Below are 17,217 nucleotides of genomic sequence, written 5' to 3'. Positions count from 1 at the left end.
CTCCAAACAGCCCAAAACTTCACAGGTTTGGTAACAGTGCAGCCATCAACGCATCTAAGCGTATTATGAGGTGTCATCAAATGCCGTTGCCATGGCGACAGATCATTCGCCATCAAGTTAGTTCAGAAGTTTGCGGTTCAAATATTCTGCTGCTATTCCAAGCCTTTTCACTTTCTTTTCTTCTCTCATCACACATTCAAGCCCCCAGTGTTGTATGTATCATTTCAATCTAAATTATTCACTTTTTTTCTTACACATTACATTTCAACAGTTTAGCGTCAGATTTTCAGCATAAAGCATTCCCACTAGCAATTTCTTCAGGAATTGCATTCTCTAGTTCTTCATGCTATCGCCGTCCTTAATAATGACTACTCACACATTTAACAGTATGCTATTTGTACAATTCAGCAAGTTTAGCCACTTCTTTTTATCTAAGGGTCGTAGCACTACAAAATCTCTTTACCTACTATGCATGCTCTATGTGCCCTTACCCGCATCCACGGCTATTCTGCTACTTTTGCGGCCAACACGTTCTCACTCCCAACCATAGACTGTATATATAAAAAGCTTTTTTTAGGGTATGGTTGTAGGACTAAGTACCAATTAATGGTGCAAGTTTCATGTATGTGACCCTTTTATTTTGTAAGATAGCAAGGGGTGCATAACGTTGCAAAAATATGCTGACAAAGACGATGTAACATTTGTAAACATATATGTTGTTTATTATATGATAAATATGCAAGACAATCAATGGCAAAGATATGTAGAAAATAAACGTATTTAAGATACGTTCATAACTAACGTAACGTGGGAGAAAACATGTTTCTAGAAGATATTGTAACGTTCACAAAGGGCGTCGGTAACAGGCTTCAAGTTATTAGGCTTTACTAACTCTTATTATTTTCCAGATGATCACAGGTTCAAGAACAACTTGTGGGTTCAACCTCACACACTCTCTAACTCCCACACATACCCATATATATAACAGTGTCTACGTCACAACTTCCCCGCCCTCCCCCGTCTGCTCCCCCAACCACAGGACCGCACCTAGACCAGCATCACTGTGCAGCTCTCTGATTGGCAGAGAGACGGGGGATGCCTGAGGGACACCCTCAGCATCCTATACAGGGTTGCTACAATATGTAGAAAATAAACATATTTGAGATACGTTGATAACAAACGTAACGTGGGAGAAAATACTTTTCTAGCTAAACGTAATTGAAAATGCAGTTTAGTTCTGTGGGAACGTAAAAGAAGTGACGAATGAATGAAAAATCCAGGAAATCGACACCACTACCATCAAAATACGGAGCGAAAAGTTTAGCCACAAGAATCAAGACTATATGAGCTACCACTAAGCGACTCACAGTCTGTAAATTACCATTAAAAAAAACCTGGACGTTTAGTTTTCGTTTTAAGCATTGTTTGAAGGTCTTAACGTTTCATTTACAAATGCGCGTTCCTGTGACAAGGGGTGCATTTCATGATGGGGGTGCATAATTTGACACAACACCGGCATAAAGTGCATTACAGTAATCTAGACGCGTAGAAACAAAGGCATGAATTACACGCTCAAAGTCTAAAAAGGATAAAACCGGTTTAATTTTGGACAGGAGACTCAAGTGATAAAAACTGGTATAAACTAAAATAAGGTAACATTTACACCCGGGTAAGCTATGTTTAATTTATTCTATGTAACTGAACTTACATACTTACTTACTAAGTAAGTATGTAAATTCTGTTCTGCCCTCGCAGTGTGCGGCTATGCAAAGCTAGACAGGTAGCTAACAACTTGAATCCTCCAATAATCACAAGGCTTTGGCTTTTCTTGATGTTTATTGTACCATTCTCATTGTGAAACTAGAAATACAATACAGAAATATACATATAACTGATATACATACATTAATTCAATTAGTCTGCGTCTCATACATCCCTCATGTGCCATAGACTGTATATGTATGTACACAGCATCTGTATGTAATGCTACTAATTAAACCCATTTAACCAAACAAATACAATTCACAATTTTAGCATCAAAGGCATATGAAAACAACAGCTTACTGTAAATGTAAGTGCAATAAACTCGCCAACATTAATAATGCAATAAGCCTAAACATTGATAATAATGCTACGACTAGCAAGCTAAATGTAAAGCTAGCTGCTAACGGCTTGCTAAATTACACATGTTCTAACAAACTCTTCATACAGGGAAAATGTTACAGACTCTCATTTTCTACAACATATTAATGTTACACAGGTTATACATTATGTTCTGGTACTTACAAATCAATAGTATCCAAAGCAAAAGCGTAATAAGAAAGGAACTCTGCAGCACCAGGAGTTGGCTGCATGTCGTGACGTAAACTGAAGAAATTCCCTATTACATGCACACATCCTAGGTACCACAAACGAACACATGTATAAAACAATATATAAACAATGCAAATCAACCTTAATGATGTATATTGAACAGTTTTACTTTGAAACTAATGTTCATCTTCAAAGAAAGGCAACACAAGCTCTATTATTAATAATTTGATGTTTCAGTGTCTTGGGGACCCTTTTTTATGTGGGGGGGGGGGGGGGGGGCGGGGGTGTGTGTGACAGCTCAACATGTGGTGCTGTTGTAACCTGGGTTTTCCTTGTAATCAGCAGTGAAGAGACCCACCTGTGGCACCTGTTTCAACTATTTTAAGAGGGCTGCAGAACAGGCTCTCACTCTCTCTCGGCTGCCCTGCTCGGTGCACCAGGCCAGCCCTCCTCTGTGTGTTGAATCTCTACTAAATCTTTGCTGCTTTTTGTGTATTTTGTGGCAGAAGTACAACGCCACTTACAGGCCCGGCATATGTACTACAGCGTTTCCAGTGGTCTCATGTGAATGGACACGTTAAATGAGCCGTTTGCGCTCCCTTGTAAATGGGGTCTAAGTTTGTTGGGATACCTGATTTCAAATGTACCACACTACACAATGTAGTTACCAGTTAATAAGAGAGAAAATGTTCAACAATGGTGCTATTTGGGCTCTATACTAAGACATTTCGACCTCCGGTATGCTGTTTTGTTATATTTAGTCAAATATTTTAACATCTGTGATGCTTTATGGCTGCAGGAGGTCTGGTGCTTGGACCTTATGATATGGAAATGATTCACATTCATCAAAGTATATTGGTTTAATAATTAAAGACTTTAGTTTTTCACTTGCTACTTTAGTACATAAACGTTTTAACCCGATGTGATTGACTGTCTGAACTCAATTCATAGTGACATTTTACTTTGAAGGTCCCACCGGATGTCAAGTGTTCTATCACTTCTGCTGAGCTTGAAAGGTGAGGAAGCAGTTCCTGAAGTTGCGTTATGTTAATGGGGTAGTGGGATGTGGTTCTAAACCAAATGTTCTGAGCTCATATTCCTTTACACTCATAACAACCGGACAGAAAGCGCCTTCATAAGACAGAGCAAGGTGGAATAAGTAATTTTGCGGACAACTTTATACTTTTTGAGGCCTGGGGGAAGTACAAAACGTTAAGCTAACGATAAGTAGCCACCATGTCGTGGGAAGAAAAGCATTGTGTTATGGCCTCGTCTGTGTGCTCTTCTCTGCCCCGTTACACTGCACTTTGAACCCGCTGAACACAACAACAAGCAGCGGTAACTTCATCTGTCAATGCAGCTAACAGTTAGCATTATACATTAATAACGACGGTTTAGCTTGTTAGCTTTGTGAGCCATGGCGGACAGCTTTGGAGAGCAGTCCAGTGGTGGTGCCCTTGGCTTAGGCGTTACAGGACAGAGCAGTGGAGCTTCACTGCTTCCGACTTTGGCTAACTCTCTGCCGGGGGGACACCCGACATCCAGCGGTGCTCCCTCCAGCTCTAACCCGGCCTCCCCTCCTCCCTCCTCGGCCGCGCAGAGTGGCCTATCCGCTCTCGTAGCACCTATGTCGGCTGTTACTGCGACACCAACCGCTTTCTCCGCGCCACCGGTCGTGTCCGTGTATCCCAGCCTACACGTCTCCTCCTCTCTCCCCGGTGTTGGGCTAGGGGTCGGCGGGGTGGCAGGAGCGGGCCTTCTGTCCCAAATCCACGCAACTTCATGGGACCCGAGCCTCAGCACGGACTGGGACAACGAGAAGGCTTCACAGCAGTGCATCCTGAGGATAAAGAGGTACGAAAACTCTGTTGTATGTTATCAGGTAAGTTGAGGCCTAAATTGTCAGTGAGTTTAGGTAAAATCGAAAGTGAACGTTTTCTATAAAGTTTCTGTCATCAGTGGAAACCTGTTGTGACTTGAGATGAAACCTAAACATCAGTGTTTTATACAATCATTCACAATTAAATGAAAAAATAACAACTATTTATTTATTGATGTATGTCACAGTAACGTTTTATTTTCAGACTCATTTGTCATATTTGTATTGTTCTAAATATTGTTGTATATTTATATTTCTTGCAAACTTTTTATTTTCTTACAATAGTTCAAATACACTTTTGTATTTACTTTGTTTATAACTGAATTAATCTCCTTTTGAATGCACCATACAATAAACAACTTCCTTGTATATTAGGGCTGTGCGATTATGGAAAAAATCATAATCACGATTATTTGGGATAATAATTGATATCACGGTTATTTTGACGATTATTCATTGACCATTTATTGAACTTTAAAACAAATAATATTTTACCAATAAACAAGATCAACAAATATGTTTGAGTGCACTTCCGAAACCATACTAAACATATATCTTAATATGATAAATAAAAATTAATTAGACCAAAATAAATTAAATCAAATATGTTGCAGTGCACTGTCTCAACCTACTGAAAACTCCTTAACCTATAGCCAACATTTTGTTAAAACATATTCAACATATTCCACTCAGTTACACGTGGAAGGCTGGCAAACCGTCATGGTCCATAAGTAACAGGAAATAAATGTTGAACTACAATTTAAGACCAAATAAAAATGTTTTGGCCACCATGGCAAATGCTGGTAGGGCTGCTCATGTCATCTCTTAAAGATTTTTGCACGAAACACCGGCCTGTTTACATGGTCTGGTTTCAGAGATGAGCACAGGCAGGTGACAATATTGCCATCTGTACTGAAGACCCTCTGTGAAGAGGAACTCGTGGCAGTGCTGCCACATATGACACAGGAAAAAAAGAAAAGAATCTGAACCCTTTCTTTGCCATTATATAAAAATAGTGTTGCTACAAAGGTATAAATTAGACTTACTAATAAGACAACTCCGATCTGAAGCTACACAGGAATCTGCTGCCAAAGTGCAATAAAAGACTAAATTAATAGAGTCAAACCCTTTTTTTGTTGCATTTTATTAGCGTATAAAAAGAAATGCCTTTTTAAAATAGGATGCAAGCAACACTAGTTTCTTAACCTGAATTGATAATAGACTATAATCAATTTAAACAGAACAGATAGAGATCGATAGAATCGAGCGATAGAACTATTAACAAAGCACTTATATACTAATAAAGGACTGGCTTATCTAATGTCAGTTGAGTAGCACTTGAAATGTTTTAGCTCTATGAAACCTGATGTAGTTATATGATTCTGCTTTCTTCAAGTTTGTACTTTGTTGGTCGAACGCACTTATTGTAAGTCGCTTTGGATAAAAGCGTCAGCTAAATGTAATGTAATGTAAAAACAGAACAGATCTTAATGTTTGCATTCTTATACCATTTTGTACAATAATTATAATGAATAAGTTCTAACAAACTAAAACGTACAGCTGATTAATAACGGTACCTAACTTGAGTTTTTATTATATCAAAAACCTGTTGAAATGCTACTGTTATTTTTACTGTCCCCCAAAAAGCGCGTCGGCAGCCTCCAGGAATACGTCTTTCACAACTTCGCCGTCTTTGAAAGACTTCATGTGTTTCGCAAGAAACGGCGGTACTACACTTCCGTTTGGCTGCCAGGCCCGGAAACACTTTTTCCCATTGACTTACATGGGGAAAGAGTGGTCTGTAAATCGTTGGATAATTTTTTTTAAACTAAATAAACTACCCAGTATGAACACTTGTATAGCCCTTATTAAAAACATGCGTTCCTCAAGTTGTAATAATGTGCTAATAACGTTATTCTGAGAGTTATTCCCCTCTGCATTATGAACACGCATCTAACCCACGGGACCGCGCCGCCCGGCTCGTTCATGTTACGTGTGCCGATCAGAGCGCACTGTGCTCACAGGGAGGCTGGGGGCTGGAGCTATTGGAGCTACAACGAGCCGTTAAAGGCAGAGTGAAATTCAGTGAATACACGTAGTTTACAGAGATGCTGTTTGAGAAACCAATGTGAGTTGAGTTTATCTTTACCCATGAATGCACAATAAGAACGGACCCACATCGTCTTACTGCCATCCCACGGAGCTGTAATAATGGATATATTGCACATGTTTGCTGTAATTCATTATCATACTACATGGGCTGTATGATTAAATATTTTACCGTAAATGTTGTATTAAATAAAGTTAATATTACCGACGTTAGATTAACGTCCCTGTCGCTTCTTATTGCACTAAGAAGCTTATTGCACTATATATATATATAAAAAATGTAATGCATTATTATTATATATATATATATATATATATATATATATATATATTATAATAATATTATAATTATAATAATAATAATGCATTACATTTTTTATATATATATATTATAATAATAATGCATTACATTTTTTATTAGAGCGCTTTTACAGGTGCTCAAAGCGCTTTACACATTACACATATTAGACATGTAAGAGTCATTACTGTGGACAATACCCACAGGAGCAAATACGGGTAAAGTGTCTTGCCCAAGGACACAACGGCCTGACGCAGTGGCGGCCGAGACGGGATTCGAACTGGAGTTCACCAACGCCCCTTGATCTGATGACCAACGCTCTAACCACTGCGCCAAAAACCACCTATATATATATATATATATATATATATATATATATATATATATATATATATATATATATATATATATATATATATATATATATATATATATATATATATATATATATATATATATATATATATATATATATATATATATATATATATATAGATATAGATATAGATATAGATATATATATATATATAGATATAGATATAGATATAGATATAGATATATATATATAGATATATAGATATAGAGAGAGATAGCATTTTTTTTTTTATTTATTTATTTATTATATATAATAAATACATAAAAAAAAAAAAAAATGCTATCTCTCTCTATATCTATATATCTATATATATATATCTATATATTGATGTGTGAACGAGCATTTTGGTTAAAGTTGCGCATGCGCTATGAGTGCACATACGGGTACTTCTCAGACATGCTGGGTAATCTGTGACGTTTCGCTCTCTCAAAAGTTGGGCCATTTTATCATCATGCGCCAATGAGCAACTCTCATAGGAATGAATGAGGCCCTGCCTCCCATGCTGTATCCAGTTCTTATTATACATCCATGGTTGGGCCTGGGGAAAATGGACTGCTGTGCATTTAGCTGTCTTTCAGGTCCCTCCCCTTTTGGGAGCGTAGGGCAGAATTAGGAGGGAATTCCGTCTCGTAGCGTTTGTGCACTGTTTTGAAATGCCGCTCCTAAATTACCCTTCTTCGATAAAGCCACGCTCGCATTGCAGATGAGAGACAGATGGACTTTGAATTGGAATAGATACAAAAATAATCATCCTCTCACTCAGAGTGAAAATTGTATATTTTGGGCTTTTTTGCTTCTGCCATAATTGCGGTCTTGTGTGTGTGTGCGGACTGTTGCTCCTGTTGACACGGACAACGTCAGCGAAATAGTGCACTGACCGCCAGCCACGCCCCGACACATGGGGTCACGCCGGCCAATCACAAAGCTTTGATGCGTTCAAGTGCATTATTCTGGCACAGGAAGATTATGTTACAGGACATTAACGATAAAACTGAATATTGTTCTATTTTTCGACACATCTCGCGATCGACTGGGAATCTCCCCGCGACCCTTCTTTTTAACGAGTCGCTGCTCTTGTTCTGACATCTTCGCTCGCGCTGAACACTCACAACATATGTCACTCCCACGTGGCCGAGAGGGCTTTTAGGGAGGGGCGAAAGCGCAACCAACAAAATAATCGTATTTTGTCAATTATGCTGTTTTCATAATCGTCGCAAGCCATAATCATAATCGCGATTTTAAAATACGATTAATTGCACAGCCCTATTGTATATGTAAACCTGCTTGTGATTCTGATTGCTTCCAAATCACGAGTTCAACATCCTTGTCATCCTGTGTGGCCAAACAGGTTGGTTCACCCACATTATAAAAGCTAGCCAAGAAGATGCATTTGGATTTACGGTCTGCTGTGGTTCTGCGATTTATATACAGTATATGTTAGATGTTTGTTGCCTACTCATACAATGGGTATGTGTGAAATTGTATCTATGCCTCGGGCATTGAAAAAGTACAACTGACAGTGTATTGTGTTTCCAGAGGCTGTGTCACAAATGCTACAGATAATCCTCTGTGGACAGTGTTTGTTATACCTACTTCCTACCCGATAAATAGTCCCCATGATCTTAGCAAAGTTGTGGGCAGGCCAGGGGTAGATATCTCTGTTAGATTCTCTCCATTTCTCCCATAACATTTAGCTTTCAGTAACATCATCTGTCTCCCCCTCTCTCTGTGTTTCTCTGCAGAGACATCATGTCTATCTACAAGGAACCTCCACCAGGGATGTTTGTCGTCCCTGATCCTCAAGATATGACAAAGGTAAAAGGCCAGAGCCCCAGGACATTAACCGTGTTTTTTTCCTTGATGTATATCAGAGACAACTGGATGTAGTCAGTTGTTGTCTTGTTGTTTGCAGCATCTCTCTCTCCCTTTATACACCTCTCTAAATATCCCTTATTTATTTCAATTCCTATAGATCCATGCTCTGATCACAGGCCCGTTCGACACACCGTACGAGGGAGGCTTCTTCCTCTTCCTGTTCCGCTGTCCCCCCGACTACCCCATCCACCCACCGCGGGTCAAACTCATCACCACCGGACACAACACTGTCCGCTTCAACCCCAACTTCTACCGCAATGGCAAGGTCTGCCTCAGCATCCTTGGGTGAGTCAGGATTCAGTCCTGAAACACTTTGCATTTGTCTCTTATCCAAGGCCTTATGATCAGCCCTGCACATAACTTTTTTGCCCTGGTTCTCAAAGGAGCACCTGGAGATGTTGCTTGGTGCGCATCCTCTGTATCACAAATGCCCTGCTTATGATATCATCCACAGCAGGCATTTGAATATATACAATTGCTAATCACCACTTTCATTGGATTCTGAGTGGTTTACTCAACTTTGTTACACCTACAATGTTCCCGGTCAAAAATGGCCTCCATAGGAAATGAACGGGGGGGTTCTAGATTCTGTTCATCCATCAGATAGTAGGCCCACAGTCTCAGACAACCACGTTCATTTTGGAATATATTTTCAGTGTCTATTCTTTGTATATTCAGTGCAGTTATTCACGTAAACCAGAATTCTGAGACATTGTTTTCAGCTTAAAAGGGTGTTATATTTAATTTGGTGATGATTAACATTATTTGTGTTAATGTCAGAGCAGTTTAAACAGACTGTCAAATTTGATCAGGATCACCAAAGTAAAGGGGGAGAAATGAACACGACAGGAGAATTAAGGATGGTTCGTCAAAGTGACAAACGATAAGTGTGTTACTGTTATTATTTGTGTGTGAAGGACATGGACAGGCCCAGCATGGAGCCCAGCCCAGAGCATCTCCTCTGTCCTCATCTCCATCCAGTCTCTGATGACGGAGAACCCCTATCACAATGAGCCTGGATTTGAACAGGTACTGAAAATGATGCTGCATTGGTTAGCAATCAAGTGGTGGAGTGATGACATATTTTGTAGGTCGTCCCTGAAGTTAGGAAGGGCTCGCTCGACCAAAAGCAATGGTTGATTTTTCTATTGGATTTTGGAATATTGCAGAAAATAAGATCTGTGGCAAACACAAGTTTATGATAGTTACACATTTTGTTCAACAGGATAATCTCCTCATATTAACACCAATTAAATGAATAAATGCAATCGCCAGAAGTAAAAATCTAACGTTGGGCTATAAAACAGTCTCACTTCACGTCACCAGGGTTATAGTTTGTGGGTAAGGTGGTTTAGTAGGCTCATTTAGTCAATTGTTAGCAAACACCTTTGTTAAGACTCATAAAAGCTGCATTAATTCATCACCAGTGGGGTATATACTGCCGTATTTCATGTGGTAGAATGAAACCTTAAACTCTGTAAGCTTGCATTTCAGACTAGTAATAGAAGACTAAGGGGTTGTTGAGTTAAAAGCGAATCTGAACACACCGAAGTCGGAATAACGACTTTCCAATTGTGGAGACAGGACCATCCGAGGAGCACAAATACTATTGGCACTGATGTACGTCTCTGTGTGCCACTCTATATAGTGTTGTAAAGAAAATGCACTGTAATGTTTTATTCGTTGGTCTGTTTGTGTGTGTGTCTTTCAGGAGCGTCACCCAGGGGACAGTAAGAACTACAACGAGTGCATCCGCCATGAGACCATGAGGGTGGCGGTGTGCGACATGCTGGAGGGGAAGGTCCCCTGCCCTGATGCTCTTTGGTAAGAACTGCACTATTGTTTCATTTGACTCTCCTTCTCCTTCTTTTTCTCCCCTCTCCTGACATTCTCTCCTTCCCTCTATCAGCTGATTGGTGTTCATGTGTTTTTTAGGAGCGTGATGGAGAAGTCCTTCCTGGAATACTATGATTTCTACGAGGGAGTTTGCAAAGAGAGACTGCATCTACAGGGACAGAACATGCAGGTGACTATGTTTCTTACTATCCATTTACAACTACATATTTCATTTTCTATTTCTAGATAACATGAGATGAATACTCATGGGGCAACGACCTAGCCGTTTCCATGCACCTTTAGTATAAAACAATGATGAATATCTAAAAAAACAAATGGTTACGTTAGAGTGAAAGTTATTTATGTTGTTATTTTTTCCTTTCTGCCACAGTGTCTTTCTTTTATAATGATAGTGGCAGTTGCCAAAATCAAATCACAATTGTTTCAAGACACCCTTTGAACAACGTGATCTATTCTGAGTTGAGGAGTTGTGGATCCGCAACTTAGTTTTGAAAAGTTATCAAATTGCCCCATCCTAATCATAAGATTTATAGAAAATGCCCAAAACTCAAGTGTTGCATCAGTGCTCAAGACCTCGAAAACATAATAAATTGTGATTATGTGCACTGCTATTGCAATTGAGATATGATTTGCAATATGAGAGAGAATGTCCATTTTCAAAACACTATTCACATTATCATTAAGAAAATATATTTAAATGATCATGACATGATTTTTGTACAATTGTTGCTTTTACCAAATGTTGCCCACACTGTTATTTGGATATTGCTCTACATTGTGTGACTGACTTATTGTTCAGCCATATTATTTTTATTTAATACAAATATTTGACCTTTTTATTTTACTCTAGCTTTTATTAGACCCTTAACGTTAACTTATATTTTTGTAAATACCTTCATTTTATTTGATATTTTGTGCATATTTGTAAAAAAAAAAATATATTCTATATTTGAATTATTTCTTTCATTTATTTTATTTAGAGATGTAGCAACTGTCACTAAACCCAATTTCCCCTGGGATAAATATTCAGATTTAAAAAATAAAAATAAAAATAGATTTGCATGATGTAAACAGAGGGTAGTGAACTCATCAGGACACATCCCTGTGCCAGAGGTGGGAGAAGAACTCGGATCTTTACTCAAGTAAAAGTACAACTATTAGAGTGTAGGAATACGCTGTTACAGTTAAAGTCCTGCATTCAAAATGATACTCAATTAAATGTACAAAAGTATTATTATCAAATATAGTTAAAGTACCAAAAGTAAAAGTAGTGGTTGTGCAGATTGGTCCATTTCAGAATAATATGATATGTTTTATAATGATTGATCATGAAAGTTTTCTCAAAGCTGGTAAAGGTGCAGCTAGTTTGAATGACTTTGTATACTGCAGGGTAGCTTGTGGATTTACTCCAGGTGGAACTAAAGTCTGATTTAACACTTGATTATATTTCACATCATTCATCCACATCTGTAAAGTAACTAAAGGTATTAAATACATGTAATATAGGATTTACCTCTGAATTGTAGTGAAGGAGAAGCATGAAGTAGCAAACAATTAAAATACTTGTGTAAAGTAAAAGTCTCTCAAAATGTTACTTAAGGACAGTACCTTAAGTAAGTCTACTTGGGTACATCACAACACTGATAAAAAGTTATTTTCCTGAGTGAGAAATCCACCCACCTGTGTCTCACCTCTGTTTCCTGCCCCCCCAGGACCCGTTCGGGGAGAAGCGTGGTCGCTTCGACTACCAGGGCCTGCTGGCCCGCCTCAGCGCCACCCACAGGCGGATACGGGAGAAAACCTTGGCGGAGGAGGAACACAACGATGAGCCCTCGGACTCTGACACCAGCTCCTCAGGGACGGACCCCGACAGCCAGGGCTCCTCCCAGCCCTGACCCAGCCCCCCCCCCCTCCACCCAGACAGTGCTGGACTCAAAGCCAGGTCAAGAACTACAGACAAGAGGACGGGAGGAACAAAATCACAGAAAAGAATGCTACGTCTAAGTTTACTGAGTCCAGGGTTCGCCATTGGAATTTAGAAAGAGGAGAATTGGTTATTATATATATATAAAAAAAAAAAAAGAATACCATTCACGTAAATGTGGCCCGGAGCGGTGTGTTTGTGACACTTTCATTTTGATATCCTGACTTGATGGCTGCCCAAATGCCTGATAGGTGTTGAGATGAACCAGCCATTGTTGCTTGTGGAGAAAAAAAAAAAGTGTAGTTTCATGACTCAAACCTCTAAATTTTTCCAATTTAAACCACAATCCCTGTGGGTTCTTTATACCTTACCTAGGAAAGACTGTCTGATGTGAGAAGCTCACTTTGGGGTGGAAGCAGGTTTGGGCCAGTGGAACTGGGCCAGGGGTGGTGTGGGGGGGGGGGGGGGGGTGTGACCTGAGTGCGCTGCAGCAGTGAAAGGCTGCTCTTTAAAGGGTCTCCTTTGAGTTCAAGGAAGCAAAAACAGACCTTTGATTTCAAAAAGACAGTAGCTTAGGGTGAAGCTTTGTTGCTTCCATACAGACAGTCCAGCTTCTTACTGCTTTAACTTCCATTTCATTTTTACTTTGATTTAGTTTAGTAGCTTTTGTTCAATAGAAACCTGTACTCTTATAACAATATTAATTTGTCATTGCTCAGGTGCATGCATGCCTTTCACCACCAGATGTCAGGCTTGGTGAATATTTGGTTTTGTTTCACGATCCTATCATAAGGGGGAATAAGGCTGATTAGCCAATACATTTTCAGCTAACACTTTGTTTTGTTTCCAGCCACACAGAAAATGGACCTTTTGAAAGCATTGTTGCAGTCTGATCACAACAAGACCTGTTCTTTAAAAAAAATAGGGGTTTGTTAGACACTCCGAAAGGATAGGTTCAGATAGGTTCAGATATATTTCTATCTTAATGTGACGCTTGCATTCCTTATGTTCATTTAATGTTCATAATGGCTGTGAAAATATAACGTTTGAATCCAATTTAGCTGTAAGTGACACAAATCAATGGGTATGTCTGTCCTTTACCAGCATGCATCTGAGCCATGGTGGGGCGGGGGGGTTCCATGTGGGGAAACATCTCGGTGGAAGGTAGAGAATAATAAAACAAAAAACACTAGCATCAAAAGATTAGGTTCAGGTTAACTTCGCAAAACATATCTGCAGCGCACTAGTAAGTGATCTCTCCACTGCAGTATGGAGAGGGGGGGTTACTTATTCATCAATAACTCTAACAGATTGCATACAGGATGTGAACATTTCAAATACAAATCTATCCTTTAAAGAAAGATTCAGATATTTGAAAATATGCATATTCACATTCATTAGCTAAGACTGATGCCTCTCGAGTGTGTATGTTTATTATGAGGCTACAGTTAGCTTAGCATCAACTTACTAGCACCTCCAATTTTAGGGATTAACACATTGTATATCCTATAGAACAAACAAGGTATGTTATCATATATTTTTTACATTTTGGACAGAGTAAGGGTAGCTTTTGTCTTGGAGCTAAGCTAACTGGGCTAGCTGTTTTTTTTAACTAAGCTAACTGGCTGCTGGCTAAAGCCCCAATTAGCTCATGTATGAAAATAAGTATTTTCCCCCAAAAAGTACACATTTCATTTTTAAGTCTAGCTATTTCAATCATAGTCACATCATGGCCGGACAAAAGAATGACTTGTGCTTGTCGTGTTTCCTTTCTGCCTTCCATTGTCGTGTTGAAGAAGAGAAGAGCCAATTCCTTCTGATGTCAAACCCCGGTCCCCTGGCAGAGGCTAGGTTGCTTCAAATAACTAATATGGGCATTTCTTTTTTTAATTAGTTTTATTATGTTATAGAATGGTTATATGCAAAGCAGCTCCTAGCAGAATATATGTGACTGCCAAAATGTTGAGTGCAACACAATTCCTGGAGTGAATAGGTCATGTCCCTGTTTGGTTGTGTTGTGTTCATAGCAGGGTTCCTCTGTGGCTCCATAAGAGCCTGATTACTGCAGAAGGGATATTTTCCAGGTCTGCAAAACGTTGGTATTGTACAGAAGTTCTGGAAGTGAAGTACAGAATAAAATGTTGTTCAGTCCTGATGCATGTGTCAGTCTTTGTTTCTTGAGCAGCCAATGTCAATGCAAAGAAGCTCATTTGTGCACTAAATCCAGGTGAAACATGCAGCTTTTATTCTATACCGATGTTAATCCAATATTCTGTTTTAGCTCCAGTTTTGGTCTCCATTACAAAATAAACTTCTGATGCTTTAGCTCAGGGGTGTCAAACTCAATTTCATCGTGGGCTACATTAGCATTATTAACCCTCAAAGGGCCGGTTGTAACTATATAAATATATATATGAAATAATGTAAAATATTGCCTTTGCATTGAATTATTATCGGATAGGGTAAAAAGTTCATAATTAACTACGTCTGAAAGCAGAAGTCTAGGGCAAATAATTGCAAGTCTCTTCAGTGCGCATGTCACAAAATGAGATTCATTGTGGGACATAGTTTATGGGCAACATGCTTCTGTAAGATAAGATAAGATGGATCTTTATTAATCTCTTTGGGGAAATTCAGTAGTTTAACAGCAACGGGGTAAGATTGAAAAACAGCACAGATTCACACAGATTAATAGAATTAAGGATAAATCAAAGATAAAAACAAAAGAAAAGATAAATAACTATAAAATAAGAAATTAATTTAAATGAACATATATAGATATACTGTAAAGTCGCATATCACCGTATAATAAACGTATTATATTTTTTGCAAGCTCTTGCGGGCACATAAAATGAAGTCGCGAGCCGGATTTGGCCCCCGGGCCTTGAGTTTGACACCCATGCTTTAGCTGTAAATCATGAGTTTACCAGCTTCTCTAACTGTCGGCTGATGCAGTCATTTTACAAAAGAAAACCAGTGTGAGCAGACTTATAACACTCAAACAAAAACCACATACACTGAGAGACAATGCAATGCTGTGTAGAGGATTGTTAGTATTACAAATATTGGTTAGTGCAGCCTTAGTTAAGAATATGGCACCACATGAGGTATGTTGTGCAGTTGGTGTGCTTTTGCAACCCTGAAGTTTCAGTGTAACAAAGGGTAGTGAACAAAATGTATGATTGACCGCTCAGATATAAGAATAACGTTGATATAACGTAAGGAGTAATATTAATGTTCAGACTTCAACAGTAGATGTTGGTGTAATGTATTTGATCTTCTTTCGCAATGGTAGCCAGATTGAAGCATTTTAATTAATCTCATGTTTACACAGCTTTATTACATACTTTATATTTAATATAGGTAAAAATATAAGTATGGAGATTATTTGTTCGTACTTATCGGCATTTGTACTTTAATCCAATCTCAAAATCTGATATCCTCTAATAATTGGTGTGTTTTGAGACTACATGGGGGAAAATGTCATTATAGTCATACTTATTTATAACTAATTAAATGTCAATATTGTTTAACTCCCATCCAAATTAAGAGATTGTAATACCTCATATTCTGCCCTTGCGTATGCATCGCATTGCATAGCTTAACAGATAGCGAACAAAGACTCCGAAGAAAGTTGTTGAGTTGAACATTTACTGAGGCTTGAAATTGTAAAACTGCAAGAATAAACAAAAAAATACAACACAAGTTACACAATTGAAATAATACACGTGCAACATAATGCAAATAGAGTGTAGTACAGTCATGCTATGTCACTTAAATAACATACATTTACCTTAACCATTAAATCAAGCAGTATAAGCAACAGCCTATGCTAAGAATGAGCTATGTCCGTTAGCTTAGCAGCTAGTTAGCTTAGCTTAGCTTATCTTAAACATTGAAACCACACAATCAATTAAGCCAAATTTTTTGAAACACCTAACTTGGCACACAGGTAAGTTTGTATACTTACAGACAGATCTACTCCAAGAATTAAAACAAAATTATCTGTGGCATAGAACTGAGCTGCGATGTGCTCTGCATGGCTTTTCTGTGTAAACTAAAACACAAGAAGGAGAGTCCTGCTATTTGGTGCCTTAAAGCTACAGTACCGACTTTTGCCACTAGGGGGTGCCAATACACTATTGTGTCAGAACACTCCCCGCTTGGTAAACCTTTTTACCACTATTTACATCTCTTTACCTTTGGTATCAGTAACACCACATCGCTGATGGGCCTAAGGTACTCTTTAGCTGTCCCTTGACTTAAGGTCTTCACCATGACCTTTCACACCTTGCAGTCCGAACTTGGAATGGTCTTTACTATCAGACCAAGAGGCCAGTCATAACGTTCTGCTTGAACGTCCTTTAACAAAACAACGTCACCGTCCTGGAGATTAGGCTGCTCCTCGGTCCACTTCCTCCGAGGCTGAAGAGTTGCCAGATACTCCTGCTTACACCATTTCCAGAAGGAGTTCGCCCTACATCTGTAAAAGGTGGATCCATGGACAGTCTGTCAGCAGGCAGATCGGACATTTTCTGAACCTCAAACTTGCCTCTCAACTTCCTGCAGATGACAAATTTGAATAT

At 38.8% G+C, this 17,217-nt stretch overlaps 1 protein-coding gene and 1 long non-coding RNA gene across 2 annotated transcripts; one reads left to right on the top strand and one right to left on the bottom strand.

Moving 5' to 3' along the window:
* The first annotated feature begins 2,583 nt into the window (after positions 1-2,583).
* Positions 2,584-14,786, top strand: ube2z (ubiquitin-conjugating enzyme E2Z). Its single transcript, XM_079695638.1, has 7 exons — positions 2,584-4,167; positions 8,718-8,790; positions 8,948-9,135; positions 9,768-9,879; positions 10,562-10,674; positions 10,786-10,876; positions 12,420-14,786. The coding sequence occupies exons 1-7, from the start codon at positions 3,731-3,733 to the stop codon at positions 12,600-12,602; spliced, it is 1,197 nt and encodes a 398-aa protein (XP_079551764.1). The 5' UTR covers positions 2,584-3,730; the 3' UTR covers positions 12,603-14,786.
* On the bottom strand, positions 14,313-16,713 carry LOC307027393. Its single transcript, XR_013804610.1, has 3 exons — positions 16,602-16,713; positions 16,194-16,305; positions 14,313-14,746 (listed from the first exon to the last, which is right to left on the bottom strand). It is a non-coding gene; the product is annotated as an uncharacterized lncRNA (long non-coding RNA).
* Positions 16,714-17,217: the final 504 nt, after the last annotated feature.

The sequence above is a fragment of the Notothenia rossii genome, assembly GCF_949606895.1.
Source record: "Notothenia rossii genome assembly, contig: scaffold_91, whole genome shotgun sequence".
NCBI lineage: Eukaryota > Metazoa > Chordata > Actinopteri > Perciformes > Nototheniidae > Notothenia > Notothenia rossii.
Note: the sequence above shows the minus strand (reverse complement) of the source record. Positions and strands in the feature narration are given on the sequence as shown.

What these genes read in the sequence shown, in the direction of transcription:
- ube2z (XM_079695638.1), top strand. Translation starts at nt 3,731, where the DNA reads ATGGCGGACAGCTTTGGAGAGCAGTCCAGTGGTGGTGCCCTTGGCTTA. An exon ending in ATCCTCAAGATATGACAAAG is followed by an intron (nt 8,791 to 8,947) that starts GTAAAAGGCCAG and finishes CAATTCCTATAG; the next exon opens with ATCCATGCTCTGATCACAGG. An exon ending in CCCTGCCCTGATGCTCTTTG is followed by an intron (nt 10,675 to 10,785) that starts GTAAGAACTGCA and finishes TGTGTTTTTTAG; the next exon opens with GAGCGTGATGGAGAAGTCCT.